This window comes from Toxotes jaculatrix, chromosome 10 (assembly GCF_017976425.1).
Source record: "Toxotes jaculatrix isolate fToxJac2 chromosome 10, fToxJac2.pri, whole genome shotgun sequence".
Lineage (NCBI taxonomy): Eukaryota > Metazoa > Chordata > Actinopteri > Toxotidae > Toxotes > Toxotes jaculatrix.
In genome coordinates, this window is record NC_054403.1 from 26,167,182 (window position 1) to 26,184,324 (window position 17,143).

At 41.0% G+C, this 17,143-nt stretch overlaps 1 protein-coding gene across 1 annotated transcript in view; it reads right to left on the reverse strand.

Annotated features, from left to right (window-relative positions):
* Positions 1-17,143, reverse strand: part of htr4 (5-hydroxytryptamine receptor 4) — a 121,910-nt gene that overhangs the window by 32,751 nt on the left and 72,016 nt on the right. The window contains exons 5-6 of the mRNA XM_041048259.1: positions 4,179-4,332; positions 612-1,225 (exon numbers count right to left, since the gene is read on the reverse strand). Of these exons, the coding sequence (XP_040904193.1) occupies positions 612-1,225; positions 4,179-4,332 (768 nt within the window). The remainder of the gene's footprint in view (positions 1-611; positions 1,226-4,178; positions 4,333-17,143) is intronic.

Genomic DNA, 17,143 nt, shown 5'->3' on the forward strand with positions numbered 1-17,143 from the left:
AAATAACTGGTTTATCATATAGTTTGTGTCTTTTACAGGGCGCTGCAGTGCAAGAGGCACAGAGGAAGAGAAATGGAGGCGCTACTGTGCTACATTCATCATTATTGGACACAGATAAAATCGTTGTATCCAGACATGGGGACAGAGGATGGAAAAAAAAATGAAGATTAAATATGAAAGAGGCCACTACGGAGTACATGTTAAACGTCGAGCTCTTATCGCCATGAAACATGTGTTCTATGTTTAGAAACAGTAATCGGGAGAGTAATGAGTCAAGGCCATGCATTTGAAGGTGAAAGTTACTGGGAATGATGCTTACAGAAATACAGTCATCTCTGAAAACAATCAACAACAACAATGAAAACTCATTTTTGATTTTTTTTTCTCATGGAATTAGAGTTTGTCCTGACGTATGACTTTATAACATGTTGTGACTTTTTGTAACTGCCCTAATACTGTTTTACTCTTTGTGTTAATTTTAACCCATTAGTGTGTGTAACGTATCTGATACCTTTGCTTTCTTTACTATAATTTCTTTTTTTAAAGGAGTACAGTTTCATGATTAACAACTGAAACCAGGCTCCATGAGTAAAATTATTTGGAGAACTTACTTGAGTACATGTGTGGATCCGTTGATCTGTGTGGCTGTGCAGGGAGCGCCGGACCCAAGGATGGACGGCCTGCGGTACCTCTTCCTCCCACAGCACAGGATGATGAGGAAGGCACGGCGGAAGGACTTGTTGAGGAAGGCGTAGAGGATGGGGTTCAGCATGGAGTTGATGTAGCCCAGCCACAGGCAGGCTGCCCACAGTTTGTCTGGCACTGTGTAGTCTATAAATGGGTCCACCACGTTGGTGACAAAGAACGGTGCCCAGCAGAGGCAGAAACACCCCATAATGATACAAAGAGTCTTTGCTGCCTTCGTCTCTGTTCGCATGCGGTGGTTGCGTTGATGGTCTGCAGAGTCCGATGTTGTACCAGCACCAACCCCAGCGCCGGCACCAGAAGTACCTGGCGCACTGGTCCCGGCTCCTCCTGCCCGCTGCAGCATGCTGATCTGCCGGGCGTGTGCACGGGCCGTGACGTAGATCCTCTGGTAGGCCAGCACCATGAGGACCAGGGGGATGTAGAAGGCCACCACAGAGCAGGTGAGGGCGTATGGCTTGTTGACCATGAAGACACAGGCTGTAGAGTTGCTGTCATCACTATGGCGCCTCTCCTCAATCTGGTAAGACAGATCACATCAGGGAGAACAGTGAGGTGGCTGAATATACACACACACACAAATGCACATAAACTGGCACACAATCCACAGTTTGTAGACAGTCTCCCAGTGACCACGTGTTGAACTGGTGGACAATCTGCCCTGCTACGCCATAAAAAGCCTCCAGACTTCACAACAACCCACTTAAAATCCCACGCTCTCCTCAGCCGAGTCTGAGTAGTAAAAGGGGAGCACAGCTCCTGAGGGAGACGGAGACTCTGCACATCACCATTAATCATAGTGAAGTCCCATCCCAGTGTTTCCTCTGTTATCATCCCATCTCTGTGGGAAACTACAGCTGAGGGCTATGAAATAAATTCTAAAGAGATCAATCCATATCACTGCATGATGGCCACGCTCCTGTGTGTGTAAAACTGAAGATTCATGAAGAAACTGACATATTTAAGTGTAAAATGTTCAGTTCAGGTTATCTTCCATGCTGCAGGAACACACAGAATGATAAGAACCCAGAGTATGTAAAACAGGATAAAATGGACATGGACATTTTTTTTTTTTTTATCTGTGTAGGTACTGTGGACCAGGCTTTTTCTCAGTGATCATAATCCTTTACTGTCTTATATGGATTTATTCCACCAGAGCAGTCTGGGGTTAAAAGTCTTGCCAAAGGGCATCCTGGAAGCAGCTTTAAGTCCTCATAGTATAAACTGTCATACTGACTAACTCTAGATTCACAATGGAAAGTAATACTGAATAAAAACTTGACCTGTGTAAAACCACAGGCTGTGGTTGCCTGACCAATCAGAGCTGTGCATTTCACCAGGCCATTAAAAAAAAAAAAAAACAAAAACAGTAGCAGAACTCTGGTTGTTTTGTTGAGTTTTGGAGCTGCAGTTTGTGCCAGAGCTGACTGGCTACTCAGAATATTCAACAGCTCTAATTAGACCCACAGAGAGGCGCTGCCACTGCTGCAGCACAGCGTCGACTTCAGACTGCCGTTGTGATGTAAACTTGTGTGTGTGTGTGTGTGTTAGAAAGGGAGGGAGGGGAAGATGTGTGTGTGTCTCTGCCACCGCTGCCAAAAAAAGAGCCAGCCTGTCGTCCTGTTGACAGTCAGCTTGGAAGAGACTTTTGCTTGCGTTGAGATAAAGGCGGACAGGGGCGAGCGAGGTTAATAGTAGCTGGGGAGGCTCTCTCTCCTCGCACACTCACGCTGTCATCGGTCTTTGTCTGCACACCTGTCTGCCTGTCTCTCTCCTCCTCGTTCTACTTTGCTTTGCTTTTGTTGTGCTCATCCCGGGCAGTCGCATTCTTTAGCGGCTGATTTCATCAAACTTTTCATTCACAAATTTGCATAAAAATGTCCTTCAAACTTTGATACGGTAAGTTATAAGTTATATATTCATGAGTTTTGGCAATTTCATATCTTTTTATTTCAAGAGCATTTGTTCCATCTTTATATTGTAAGAAAGTAAAGATTTATTTATATAGAACTTTTCAAAACAAAAGCTACAAACAGTATAAATAAATAAATAAAAGTATTTAGGACTGGTTATCAGAACAGGGAAAAAAACAAGAACAACAAAGTGGAATAAAAAAAAGATCAAAATCATCAGTTAAGGAAAGTGAGGGGACATAAGTGTGTCTGAAGAAGTTTTTATAAAATTTTATATGAACTCGATTTATAATGGATCCAATAATAAGAGGTAAATTATAGAGTAGCTTAGAAGCCAATACAGCAAATGCTCAGTCTCCCTTGATTTTAAGAGACTTTAAGTTGTTGTATTGGCACAACAAATCAGAAATGTACCCAGGGGTTTCACCATGTCGATGTTGATGAGTAATAACTACAATTCACATTGAATTTTAAACAAAGGAGTGTGTGTTCAGTGTGTTTTGTCTTTGTTAGAAGACAGACCGAAGCATCTTTGAACCACTGGCAGAAGAATTACGGCTCCTTGGCGAAGTAAAGAGTATGATAAATTACAGTAATCTAGTCATGAAGACACAAAAGCGTTGTTTAATTTCTTAGCTCTTTGAAATGATGTCTGACCTCAGAAATATTTTTTTAACTTAATTAAAACATAATTGTTGACGTTTCTTAATATGAACAAAAAAATCTAGATATGATTTAAATTGGACACCAAAATGAGTATTTTTTCTTTCTATCGTCTTTCCATTTTTGCCTCTGAGTGGACAGAGTTACAGCTTCATATTAGAGGTTAAAGGCTAAAGAGAGGTTAAAGCGTTTGCTGCAGCGTCTTAAGGGCTTTGTCATGTCCAATAACAAGAATAGACCTCTGCATTCTGCCTCTTATTCTGTATAATTATTGTGTATTTTTCTTAACTTTCCCTCTGAAGCATTACTGAGCAGCTCTGTCCAGTGAGAAAGACCACAGTACTTTCATATTTTGCGGCTGAGATGCCTTTTCTCTGTTCTCACTTGCATTTTCTCTGACATTAAACAAACCTCATTGCACAAACAACACACTTGAAACACTGGCTAACCTACTTTACATTTTCAGAGCGAAATAAAGAAACAGCTTGACTCTATGTGTCTGTGGTGTCAGTGGCCTTGTCCCTCTGTCTCTGTGTCTGACATGTTGATGTTGTTTCCATAGAAACACATTAAGCATTTCTTCCTTCTTGTAAACACTGCTGCTCGGAACAAGAGTTTGTTTCTCATTGCGTGTGGACGCTAATTGTTTATAATGTTTATGTAAAACTTTTTTGACTCTTTTTCTCATTTCTGTGATCTTTTCCTTCCCTCCAGGAAACTCCATTTTCGGCTAACAGCAGTGCATTACCGCTGTAAACTTGCATATCCTCTGGGGGTGTAAAATACTTTTTGGCTCCATCTCCATATAAAACCATCCCAGGCACTTAAATGAATCCATTCCCCTGGTGTACACACACACACAGACACACACACACACAGACACACCACACTACTCACCAGGTGGTTGATGCCAATGCTGTTCCAGCCCTGCATGATGGGCAGAAAAGAGATGAAGGTGGGAATGACCCAGCAGCCGCCGATCATCAGAGCCACTCGCATCGGCGTCATTTTGTTCCGGTAGACCAGTGGCTGGCAGCAGATCGCATAGTACCTGCGGAAAGGTAATAGAAAAGGGATGTATGACCAAACTCAATCAAGACATCAGTCTGTTCATCTGTACACCGGAGGAAAGCAGCAGATAACATGCTCTCTGTGTCAGCGGACACTTGCTCTTATTAGATTAAGAAAAGTACAAGATCTTTGTCAGGTACAGATGATTAACAGGTAACAAGCTGCCTGTGGACAATGAGGAGAAACACACAAAGTGTACTTGGATGTAACTAATAGGTCAACTCGTACAGATAAAATATAATAAAAGGCATGTATATGAAACATCTGGTTGATGAAAGAAAAGTTGGAGAATAGAACAAATAAAAAAAACAGAGTAAAACCTTGAACCCCTTTGTTCTGGTTGAAAAATTGAAAACCATCTTTTCGTCGATGTTGCTTATTCCCTTTTATTCTCTGTTGTTTTAAAAATGTAGTTCCATACCTGCAGTAAGTAAATCATTTAATTACTGAGTGTTCAATGCCCAAATCACCAAACAAATGCAACCAGCAAGGAATGACAGCTTGTTTATTTCTGGTGTTTTCTGCTGTCACCCGTCCCTCTGTTTCTGTCTCTCATTTCCATTTTAAATAAGCTCCTTTGGCAAGACAAGAGTGTGTTTTCTGCCAATTGTAAAAATATGCTAACCACCAATAATTAAGCACTAGAATGTTTTCAAAAATCAAATGCATCCCCCTGCTTTTCTCCTCGTCTTTTTCCATTCTGTTTTTGTCTCAATCACTCTCTTTGTCTTTATCTTAATTGTACTCTCCCTTTTCTCCTTCCTTTGTCTTATTTTTCCATTCTCTCTTCACATTTCATCCCTTTATTATAAAAGAAAAAATGATTGAGAGTTCCTCTCCATCTCCCCCCCCCCTTCAAACCTCCTCTGAAATCGAAGTAGAGGATCAGGTCCTGACATTATCGGGACCCATCTGTTGTAACAGCCTCATTTCCTCTTCTTCAGACTGTTAGTCAGTAAATTGTCAGTTGGCCTTGGCTGCTGCGTTGCTGCCGTGGACAGGAAGTTCAGTTTGTCAACGGCAGCATCCCATCACTTGTCCTCTATGACAGTTATTAGTCCTACAACAGACTGTTAGAGACGCTGAGTACAGATCCACTTTGTCATGTGATTCATTTGGTGGTAACTCTTCCTCTGAGATTCACCAGTGTGAACAGATTGTACTGAAGGGGCAAAAGTATGTGTACTTTTGGTCTGGAGCTGTTTTTCGTGGTTTGGTTTACCTCATCTAACACCTTTGGTAAACCATGTAAACCAGACCCTATCACCAAGCCTCACTGCTGGACCGCGCTGAGGCTCTGAGGCTGAACGGGAGAAAATCCCTGCAGCCGGGATAGTGGAGGCCGTTAGAGCTGCACATTAATGATCATGGTTTTGGAATGAGATGTTCAACTGTCACATGTGGGTGTAATGTTTGAGAGTCCATGTGTATTTAGCCCTATTTGTAGCTTTTGGTAGGTGTTTCTTTATTTACAATCTATTCCTTCCTCTTGCTCTGATCCAGAGCCACTTTCTCATCTTTGTTTCTTTACCCTCACCCTTTGTCTTCTTCCTTTCCTGTTATACATGTTTTTCTCTCTTTGACACCAAAACACAGTTTAGACTTTAACATTTTCCACCTTTTAAAAAAAGTGAAACAGACTAAATTTAGTTCTTTTCCAGTGATCCTGTACAACAGGATTATCTAAAAACCTTTATCTTCCACTGTGCACCTCCATCTGTTTCACTTCATTTGTAACTCACTCACTATCTAACACACACACACATACACACTTACACACACAGGTTCTCTGACTGTGTCACCAGTTTGTGTGTCTGTGAGCATGATATTAGACACTACAGAAGGAATTCCCAGCATGCTGTCACATGGCGATATCGCTAAGACGACGCTGGCGCTAAACTGCATGAATGGAAGTGCACGGATGATAGAGAAAAACACTGTGAATGAGCAGGGAGAGAGAGAGAGAGACAGGCCAAAAGAGATGGAGCGTGGAAAGAGAGAAAGAGGAGATGGGCAAGAAAAGGAAAACAGGAAGAGGGACAGGGATAGAAGAGGAAATAGAAGGAATGAAAAAGACTATTGGAGAAAGGGAGCAAAGGGGGAAAAGAGAAAGAGAAGAAGAGAAGGGAGAGATTAATCCCTTTATAGAAAATCTCAAATGACAGATGTTGTTTCTATTACTGTAACAAATCCTCTACATGTGCAATTTTATCCGGCATGGTCAATGACTGTGTGTGTGTGTCTGTGTGTGTGTGTGTGTGTGTGTGTGTGTGTGTGTGTGTGTGTGTGTGTGGACATTGACCAGAGTTTAGACCTGTACCAGTGCGATAGGAAACGGATGAAGTCAACCAACCGAGCCACTCAAAATCCTGGTTGGACAGTGTTCATTTGTTACCCAAGGCCTTTCTTTATTAACATTATCTCTTTTATGATCAATCAGTCATCGATGACTAAATAGGCAACGTGTCTGCTAACACGTTAGTCATAACAGCTTTACGAGGTGATAATGTCAGAGCTGTGCCTCTGTTCATTCATTGGATTATACAACTGAAACTCTACTTGCAGCTCCCCTCTGATTGTAAGTCTCGGGGTCTGACTCCCAAACTCTCTCGCTCCACGATGGCTGAATATACACATTTCTATAACTTCTGCTTATCTTCGGAGGGTTGACTGAACACTGTGCTCTGCCGCAGCAGTATTAAACCTAATCCAGTTCATCCCAGCGTCAGCGCCCTCTGCTATGAGCTCAACTCATTACCTACTTGTGCTGCGTGGCATTTCGCAGCCATCAGGAAGTTGGAGTGGCTGTGTGTGCTGCGTGTGGTCTGCATGTGCTGTGGCATTAAAAAAAAAAAAGGTTGAGGGACCCTCTTCTATCTGAAGTCCCAGAATAGTTGCAGATTGATTCTTTGAGTGTGGATGTGGTGGTCTGAATGACACAACCCACCCAGTGTCTCCAACAAATGTCCACAAAAGACACAAGAGTACGCATGCACATTTCCAGACACTTAAAAACATACAAGGAACAAACAGTATGCATAGATGCACAAAGACACACACACACACACACACTTACACATTAACCTGGGGAAGATTAGAAGCAGACGTAGCACGGTTGGATGGCAGCGTGTCCTGGCCATGAGCACTTTAAATGGTCCCTGTTTCCTTTTGATCTACAAAACATTTCTCTCTGTTTATTTCTGACAATTTTATTCAGACATTATTTATACGGGAGCTGGTTTCTGAGAACAGCCAAACCCGAAATATGTTGCCGCGTTGCACGTCCGCACGCTGCTGCGGGACATTTGATTTCGCTGTCAAACATGTGCGAAGCTTTGTGACCAGAGAGCGCGCCAGTTCAAACCCTCCACGCTGCCCATCAAAGCTTTCACCACCACCAGGAGTTCTGTCTTTGCACAAATGACATACACACTTGATATTAATCACAAAAAAACTGTGAGGTAGGTGAAACTCTTTGTTTCTCAAGATCTTCCTTTAGCTGTTTCACCACTGAGCGCTGAATTTGGTTTAATTTCTTCCTTGTGGGACAATAACATCCATCAATGCTGCAATCAAGCAGTCAATCAACACAAGAAAGACACAGCAACATTAATAAACTCAAACAATGTCATTTAAAAACAGAGATATTTGTAGATATTTGGAAATAAATTGAGTTTAACCATTGAGATGATGTTTTACTTTTGGAGGAGCCATATTTAACAATACCTATAACAGCTTGCACCGCTTGGATGACCTTCAACATGAAACTGTTGTTTTTTGGGATTCAGTGGAGCCAGCTGATCAGACTGATTTGATTCACTTGGATGCCAGCTGGATGCAACTAAATGCAATTAATCACCTGGTAACAAAGAACAGAATCACCACTGAGTGTTAGCAATTAGGAACCGCAGACTTAGCCTTAAAAAACTGAGTCTGGTGACCCATGCCGAATACTTTATTAGCATGCGCTCAATTTCTTCTACAGGAAATGAATTAAAATTGGCAGGTTTAAACATTCTTGGTGGATAATTTTCCAGCTTGCTCTCAGGCAAGATAAGAGGGTGTTTTATAATAGAGTAGAGAATTAATGCCATTTAAACAAAGGTATTAAACCAAGAAGTCAGACCTCTATAATAGCTTTCATCATGTAAGAGGAGGCTGTCTAGAGGTTTCTCTAAGAGCCATTTGCTTTTATTACAAGGTCAAAGCTTAATTTGTCCTTAGTTTGTCTTTGAAGTGGAAATGCAGTCTTTTTCCTTGTATTGAAGGATTCACTTTACTGTCTTCAGCCTGTTGTTTCTTTCCAGTCACTCACTCCATCCTCTGTCTTTCTGTGGAAATGCCTGCCTTACATTTGCCTCCTCTTTCTCTCTCTTTTTCTATTTACAGTTGTCAGTTATTGTATTAATATACTTGTTTATCCGACAGTAATGTTGAAGCAGCATTCGTCCTGCAGCGGCACACATCACCATCTGGGATGTATTAACAGTGAGCAGTGAATGTGTTGCATGGGGCATCTCTGCGGGGTGACCAGGCTATCCCGCCCACTGCAAACCGATGTGTGATGACGAGGATCATGTGATATGACTGAAAGACCTAAAACGGTCTCAGTGGTTTTATCTTGACACTGTGCAAATACCCGAACGTATCTGAAATTATAATGAAATTACCAGAACCAACTGAGAGGCAGCGACCTTGAAAAGTTTGGAGGACCAAGGCAGTTGTTCACTTTTCCTCTTTGGGAATCCAGATTTCATTTTTGTAAAAAAAAACAACTTAACTCAAAGTACTCTGAATCTAATCTTATCTGGCCTAAAATGGCATATAACGATTCCAAATAAAGGACCATGCAATTTTGCAAACGACGAGTAAGAATAGTGCATATTGGAAATGTGTTTTTCTGTCGCTCTTTATCTATTCATGCTCCTTCTTTTCTTCTTTCCTTTTTCATCTACCTTTTTTTTTTTCACTTTTTCTCGGTCTCGGTTTTCCTGTGGGTCGGAGTTGAACTGTCTCTGTGTATGTTAGCCTCTTCACTGAATGCCTTTGTGTTGGAGCATCCTCCTGGTGGCAGTTCTGGTATTTTTAGTTTTAATTCATTTCCATTCAGCTCTTTTCAGCCTCTTTCAGCCTACAGTGGATGAATGAGCAGCTTTATCCTGCAGCTGTACACTTATTTTCTATGTTCCCTCTTTTTCTCTCTGTTTGCATCTCCATTTCCCCTTCTTTTCTCTCGGTATCCCTCTCTGTTCTTTCTCTCTCACATGCACAAGCTTGTCTTGTCTGTCAGCCAAGTTCTTAAAGCAGGAATACACCGGAGGCAACAGATGTTTCATTTTCTATTTTTTCCTGAACACTGTGCACAACAAGCATCTTGGTCCTTCTGCTTTCAGCTTGTTGTATTTTATTTTATTTTTCTAAATAAGCTGTGTTGGGTTCAAGGTCCTGGTATTGTGCACGCTGGCTTGCGGTCATTATTAATGTTATTAATATCACCCGTGCTTTTCCTGAAGTAAGAAGCCTATAGGTCCCTTTGCACTGTGCAATTTTGGGCTGAGATGAAAATTTGCAATCATCAGAAAAAAAAAAAAAATCAAACCAAAACAGCGGTCATACATCACAATGTGACTGCCGGTATGACTCATTACAGAGCAACCAATCAGAACACAACATGAACTGACGCAGAGTACACTGGCTACCCGCACACACACAGCAAAGCAGTGGAATTTTGTGGGACTCCATTGAGGTTTTCTGATGCAAAGAAGAGTCAGCACTATGGCCAGAGCTTGGTCATGTTTTGCTGCATTTTCAAAACACAAGAGACGAATGACGCGAGCTGCTACTTTTTTCTGTTTACATAATAGTGCCACAATTCACCATGCATTCATCACTGACAGGCTTCAGACCGATTCTGTACAGTCTGACACGGATTACAATTTTATTAGACCCATCTTGAGCAGTGTGACGTTCGATAAAACTAGACAAAGGTGCCTAAAAGCTCTGCTGTGAAAGGATTCAAATGACGTGTCTTGTAAAAGACTTGGTAACCCTGGTGGTCTACTTTTCAAGTGCACATAAAACAGGCAGCACTTTAAGTAAGAGAAGTGTAAAGAAAACCAGCCACGGCAAAAATTGGTTCAATAATTCCCCACAACTTTTACCAGAAGTGGGACAAAGTCAAAGGTACAGAGGAGCCAATACACAGGAGTCAAGTCCAGGTCCAGAACTGAGCTCCGGATCCTTAACAGGTCATTGTCACCAACAGTGACAGTGACAATGGAAACAATTGAATAATAAACTTGATTTCATGATTTAGTGGCTCAGCCATTAATCGTAATGTTGGTGGGTCAGTGCTCAGCTCGCTCCCTGTGAATGTGTATGTGGAGAAAAAGCTGTAAGTTTCTTTGAAAAGAGTCAAAATTAAATCAAAACGAATGTAATGCAGGTGATTTTTCCTCAGGGAAATCATCGGGAACATCTCGCCACTGTGCCAAAATGCACTCAATATACCATGGAACTGGAAAAAAATAAAATTAATAATAATAATAATAATAATAATTAAAACTGAAAAAAATAAATAAAACGAAATGTGTTAGTAAGAACTTTTTCTGGCAGACAGAGCATCTCTGGCTGCATTTCCTCCGCTGACGAAGCCAAAATGATTTAAATACTCACTTCACTGCTCTGAAGGAAAAAGATGGCTGCCACCACCACAAACATGACCAACCCTGTATGTCCCACTACAAGCTGTCCAAGATTTTTTTTTTTTTATGTTGACGCCATGTTGTGGCTCTGTAACACTCCGTCAGAAGCTCGACAGAGCATTCATTTTTGGGTAAGGAAATATTTTCTACATATTGAATGCAGTGACAGTGTTTGACTGCAATAAAAAAAATAAAATAAAATAAAATAAAATAAAAATGGAGATGGCAGTATTTATACACAGGTGCTTTTTTTTCCTTCTAAATTCTTTTATGTTACGTATTCAAAAGTCTCTCATTGTTTCCTTCTGTGTTTATGCTCGTTCTCTTCCGCTGGTGCGGTCAACAGATGATTCCTTTCAGAGATTTATAATGTACAAGCGAAATGTGTTTTCTCTCCTGTTCCGTTATATTTTTGTTTTATTTGGAACGCTGGAAGATACAAATGACATCAACAACCTTCCTTACCTTCCTTAAAAAGCAGAAACATGTTGGAACTGATTTTTTTTTCATCATTACTAAACTGTCACAATAAAGTTTGAGTTGTAAGAGCCAAACCTTCTCTGTGTCGTAAAGCAATCTGATTTCCACCCTGTTAAAGGTAAAAACATTAACATCTCAGTCAACACTCACAGTGTGTGTCTGTTTCTCCTGCACTGTCTCTTTCTCACGGCAGGTAAATGAAATTTAATGGGACGATGAGGTCTTTGTGACGACAGCAAGGTGACAGAAATTTTGCAGACAGCACTTTTGAGACAAACTGGTTTGAATTCTGTTTGTCTATGAAAAACATTGTTGACATGTGAGTTTCTTAGTTTCAGCAAAAGTTATAAGACTTCCAGACCACAGATCTCCACACTGAACTGTGCTGATAAGGTTTGATTATTATTAGTACTAAGCATTCCTACTGGTTACTGGTGTATGTGCAAAAGGATCACTGCACAGATCCCTGATAATCTCTGTCTTTTTCTTGCACATATTCGACTGCATTCTTCGCGTGTCTCTGTGCACACGCTGCTTTCTGTTTGTGTGCATGTGTAATAGTTTCACTTCAGAGCACAAACAGCAGCAGGAGTCAGGTCATTTCTTTTCCCTGTCCCACTGAACCAGAGCCCGTCAACAGCCAAAACCTAAACTGCCAAAAACTGTGTGGGGGCCGGGGCTTTGAACAGCAGCCCACACCACAGAGGCGGCTCGACACCTGACAGACGCTTTATGTGCTGCCCAAAACATAAAATTTCTCATTCAGCTTCCATCTCAACTATTTAACATTACTTTGGCTAAGAACAGGTGACTGGACACTATGCTACTTCAAAACTATGCCCTGCTTAAGATTAAAACATTTTACTACATTCACACAAGAATCTGATCAGCAGGATGATGAAGTTTTTCCACTGATTTAAGTTTGATCTAATTCTTTTGCTTGCTCTTGGTTTGTGGAGGGCAGTAAGTCTTTATCAAAAGGGCAAGCATTAAAACCTGAAAGCATCTTGAAGGTTGATGGTGGACACATTCACTTTCTAACTGTCTGTCATCTACTGTATATATGTAGCTGCTTCTCCAATTTTGAGGCTTCCAGCAACTGTAGTCACAAAACACAAAAGGCTTCGAGGAACCAGATGGAGCCCAAAGATGTTCCTCAGAGAATCTTTTCGTGTTGGTTCAGCAGAAATCCATCTGCAGATTGTAACAAAGATGGAGCCCTGGGAAGATCAAGGAGAAGCCTCTAACATACAGAGTGAACTACATCAATATTGTCAAGATGCGAGAATCACAATAAAGAGGATTCAATAACTTAAGTCCACTTGTGTGTTTTTGTGTCGTATCTAAAGTAAAACCCAATCAGATTTGTGTCAGTTTTGTTTTGGTTCAGTTTTTTTGCATGTGCCTTTCTCTCCTCCTGCTTTTGCTCGTACTGACAGTACTTTCTCAGTCCCTTTCTCTCTTGCTTTTCTCCTTTAAGTCTTTACTTTTCTCTTCAGCCGTTTGTCTCTCTGTCCCTTTAGGTGCCCATGACCACGACAACACTTGCGACTGGTTGTGAAGCTCATAAAGCAGCAGAAGGCACAGTAACTCCGAGTCGCCTGTTTCTGCTGCTCTTTGCAGCGACTGTTGATGTAATGCTTCTGTTTGCAACTTTTTTTTTTTTGTGAACGAGCGTCTGTAACTCTGTCATGTTTATGGCATGCACTGCTAGTGAGGAAGAATTTCCTCTCGGTTAAAATAAACTAAACTACGAAGTACTATTGCAACAGCCTGTTCTGTTTCAAGGATTGTTTAAAGAGCTAAAAGGCAACTTCTGACACAAAACTATTTGCACTTTCAAATGGATGTTGCTGGCCCCTACTCACAAACTGGCTGGGGAATCAGGGCCTGTTTCCCTCCCTGTATGGTCAAGGTGCCTTCACCCAAGGCACTTAACCCGTGTTGTTCTAGTGGAGCCGCTCAGTGACTCTAATTAGTGTGTTTTGCCCTGACTTGGGCCTCTGGGGGCAGAGCTGCCTCTCAGGCCTCTTTTCCCCGAACTGACAGATCTAAGAAGAAACCGTGGCCCCAGCATGAACCATAAACAGCGGAACAGCCTGGGAGGTTCTGTCTTGAGGGTCTCAGGTAGACGAGCAGTTTTTAGCTCCTTCACTACAAGTTTGTACATTTTTTCTGACCATTTCAACAAATACTCTCAGAGGACAGGCTTGACTGAGACGTTTCCAGCAAAAAAAAAATGGTAATAAAACTAATAAATATTAGTCATTTAATCTATATTTTGATTTGCAACTAACAATGTGTTCTTGTTATATTTGAAAATGAAAATCAAAGAAACAGCTGTAATAGACAGTGCTCTTTGTAGTAAAGTTAACAAATACAACATTATAAGCACTAGGTTTACAGCAATGAAAACAGATTTAAGCAGAGGTAGATACTGTGATGTTACGTAACTGTATTTAAACGGTAGATTGATATAAACAGCTTGGTTATATCAATTACTAAGTACTAAATGGGCTAAAACAGAGAAATGGCTGGTTTGGTCCTCCAAATGCTTCCTGTTTGAATAAAGTTTTTTTTAAAAAGTTTTTCTATGACAACAAGCTTCTTCCTTCTCAGTTCTATAAATCCATAAGTCTTTGTTTGTGTGTTACTGTGATAGCATTTATCTCCCTCTGGCAGATGAACTCTTAAACAGAGAAGAAGTTATGGTTCCAAGTTATGGTAATGAAGTAAGATTACCAACAAATCCAGTGTTTAATCTGCCAGGACTCGTTTTAATCTGAAGTGTCTTTGTTTCTGTTGTTCTGCAGTATGGGAATGTTTGTCTGTGTGTTTGTGGGATTCAGCTGAACACACACACACACACACACACACACACACACACACACACACACCCAATGAAAAAACAGTTAATCTGGGCTTTGCGCCGTACGGGGCTCCAGACTCTCGCTTACATTGAGCCGCAGCTAACTGAGTGACAGTTCCATTAATTCTTGGTCTCATCCTGCAGCTGACTTTCTGTCTGTCTGTTTGTGTGTCTGTCTCTTTTTATGCAACCACAAACATGAGGAGTTTCTCAAATGGCCTGACAACCTCTAATTACAGCTCGATGGTTTACAAACTGCTCAAAACAGTAAGTCAGTGACACCGATGCTGTCGGTCTCTCCACTGAAGTCTTATCCTCGTTAACATGATCATAAAATGTTTTTAAATGATACAATACATAACATGAGTGAAACAGACAGACAATGCCATGGCTGCATGGAGACTGTACCAACGACCATCTCAAAACCACTGATTCAGACAGCCTGAGTTTCACAAGTCACCCATCTAAGGAGGCAACCCCATCAACTTGTGGGGCGAGGCACAAGGCCTGAATAGAGTTTCTCTAAGGAGAAGTTAGAGTAGATGTGATTCCAGCCTATTTTCAGAGTTTTTATTATTATTATTATTTTAACTTTTGATGTTAAAATGAATGTCTTCATTCAGAGCCTTAACAGAGTCTTGTTTTTACATTTTTTAAAACATGACTGAAGGGAAACTTTAACTACCATGGTACTAATGACATGCTATTAGAGCTCAACAGCCCTTTTCATTAATTACCATGATACCCGGCCACCATTGTAATTAGAATTTAGAAATTAGCACCTTTTATTATTCCACATCTGTGATAACGCTGCATGTAGTGTGTGACAGTGTTCAGAAGCTTTACTTTTTATTTTCATTAAATCTTTTTCATTAAAGCAAATGATTTCATTATGGACAGAAACACTGTACAAGAAACACTTTAACTGACTTCTCTCGTGTATTTTACATTTTGTGGATATATGACTTGTAGTTTATAAGTAATTTATAATATAAACAGGAAAGGAAATGGAAAAAAAATAACAAAAAAACAAACAAAATAAATAAGGAGCAAACGCTGATAGTGATTAAAAAGGGGCTAAAATCGAAGGGGAACTGGACAATGAGCAAGACAGGAGGATGATAACAAATGCTCGGCTGATTGTTAAGATATACGGATACTGGCATCAGCCATCGACTTGTTCCTGAAACAACAACGGAAGTAGGCAATTAAAGTGTGGGGGGGTATGAAGTCTGTGGATGATATGGGAGTGGTATGATTCACTGGGGAGGGGGCTTGGAGGTAATGAAGGGTGATTGCCTCACTAGGAATTGATAATGGAAGTTGTGTTGCTCCAGGATGCGGAGGCGGCTGTATGTATAGAAGAGTGCAGAGCTTCTCCGGCCAGATAATCGAATGAAGAGACCATTTCCTCCTTCACTGTTGCTGAGCTTTGCATCTTTTATTTTCTCTAATTTGGAAAATTCTCTTGTGTTTGTGGCTGCATTAAAAACACGCGTAGATACTGAACATCAACACGGAGCTTGGATATCGAGTGATCGCAGCCATTAGTTACTCTGAATTCAGTCTGCATTGTTACTATACACGCTTCACTGAGAGTTTGGTAGAGGTCCCCCCTGCATTCCTGAATTTTGTTTCCTGTATTCTCATTCTGGACACATCATTACTAAAATATAAACAGTAAAAATCAGAGGACTGCAGCACAATATTACCCCAGCATACAGCTGGGATGTTTTCCACAGTTACTTCAAATTACATCGAGGGTGGACTTTTGTAGCAGCTAAATACGTTTTTCATAAAGTCTGACTTTCAGAAACGTGTAATACACAAAGGCTTTTCAGCATTATTTACTTTCTCCAGAATTTCTTATTCAGGGCTTAAATATTGCAGCATGTTTGAAATATCAATGAACACAACTCAGCTTGAGAAGTGAGAAACCGATGATAAGGCTGTGTTGAGGTGAGGTTTAATCCAGCTGTCTGCATGATAAGACTTACCCTGTCTGATCTGGTTTATTCACATCACAGGCTGCCACCCTCAGCATCAACACACAACAGAGCACACAACAGTATTAAGTGAGAGACAGAAATACAATAACAGAAACTTCCCAAACAAGTCCCAGTCTGTTTACTGAGAGACTCAGCTCTGTTCATTCTCAGGACGAAAAGGCAAAAATTTGCATTTACATCTGTTCTCAAATTCTTCACTTCACAGCTCGGCCTCATGCCTTCAGCCTTACCAACTCTGGTTTGGAGCAGTCAGAGTGCACACTCTGACTGCTGATCTGGACTGAGAGTGACCTTCCATTACCATCTATCAGGCGAAGGTTTGGGCCAGAAGAGAAACTGGCCTGAGTCACAGCCCGGTGTGGATTAACAATTAATGGCTAATTATTTATACTGCTGACACACACACACACACACACACACACACACACACAGAAGCTCACCTTCCTCTTCCTCATTCTCTGCCCCTCTCTCGCTCTATCACACACTTTCTCACACTATTACATGCTGGAGGAATTTAGAACAGAAAATAAACACCTGTATCACAGGTGTGCAGTTATAGGTGCTATCTGTTACAAGGCATTAATGGACACCAGCTAGCCAATCCCAAACTTGGACTCTCATTCAGTCATGGTATATGGTGATATACTGTGTAAACAGTAGGCTGTGTGTATTTACTTTGGAGAATGAATAACTTTTACAGAGCTCTCTTGCTGTTAGAATCATGCTTTA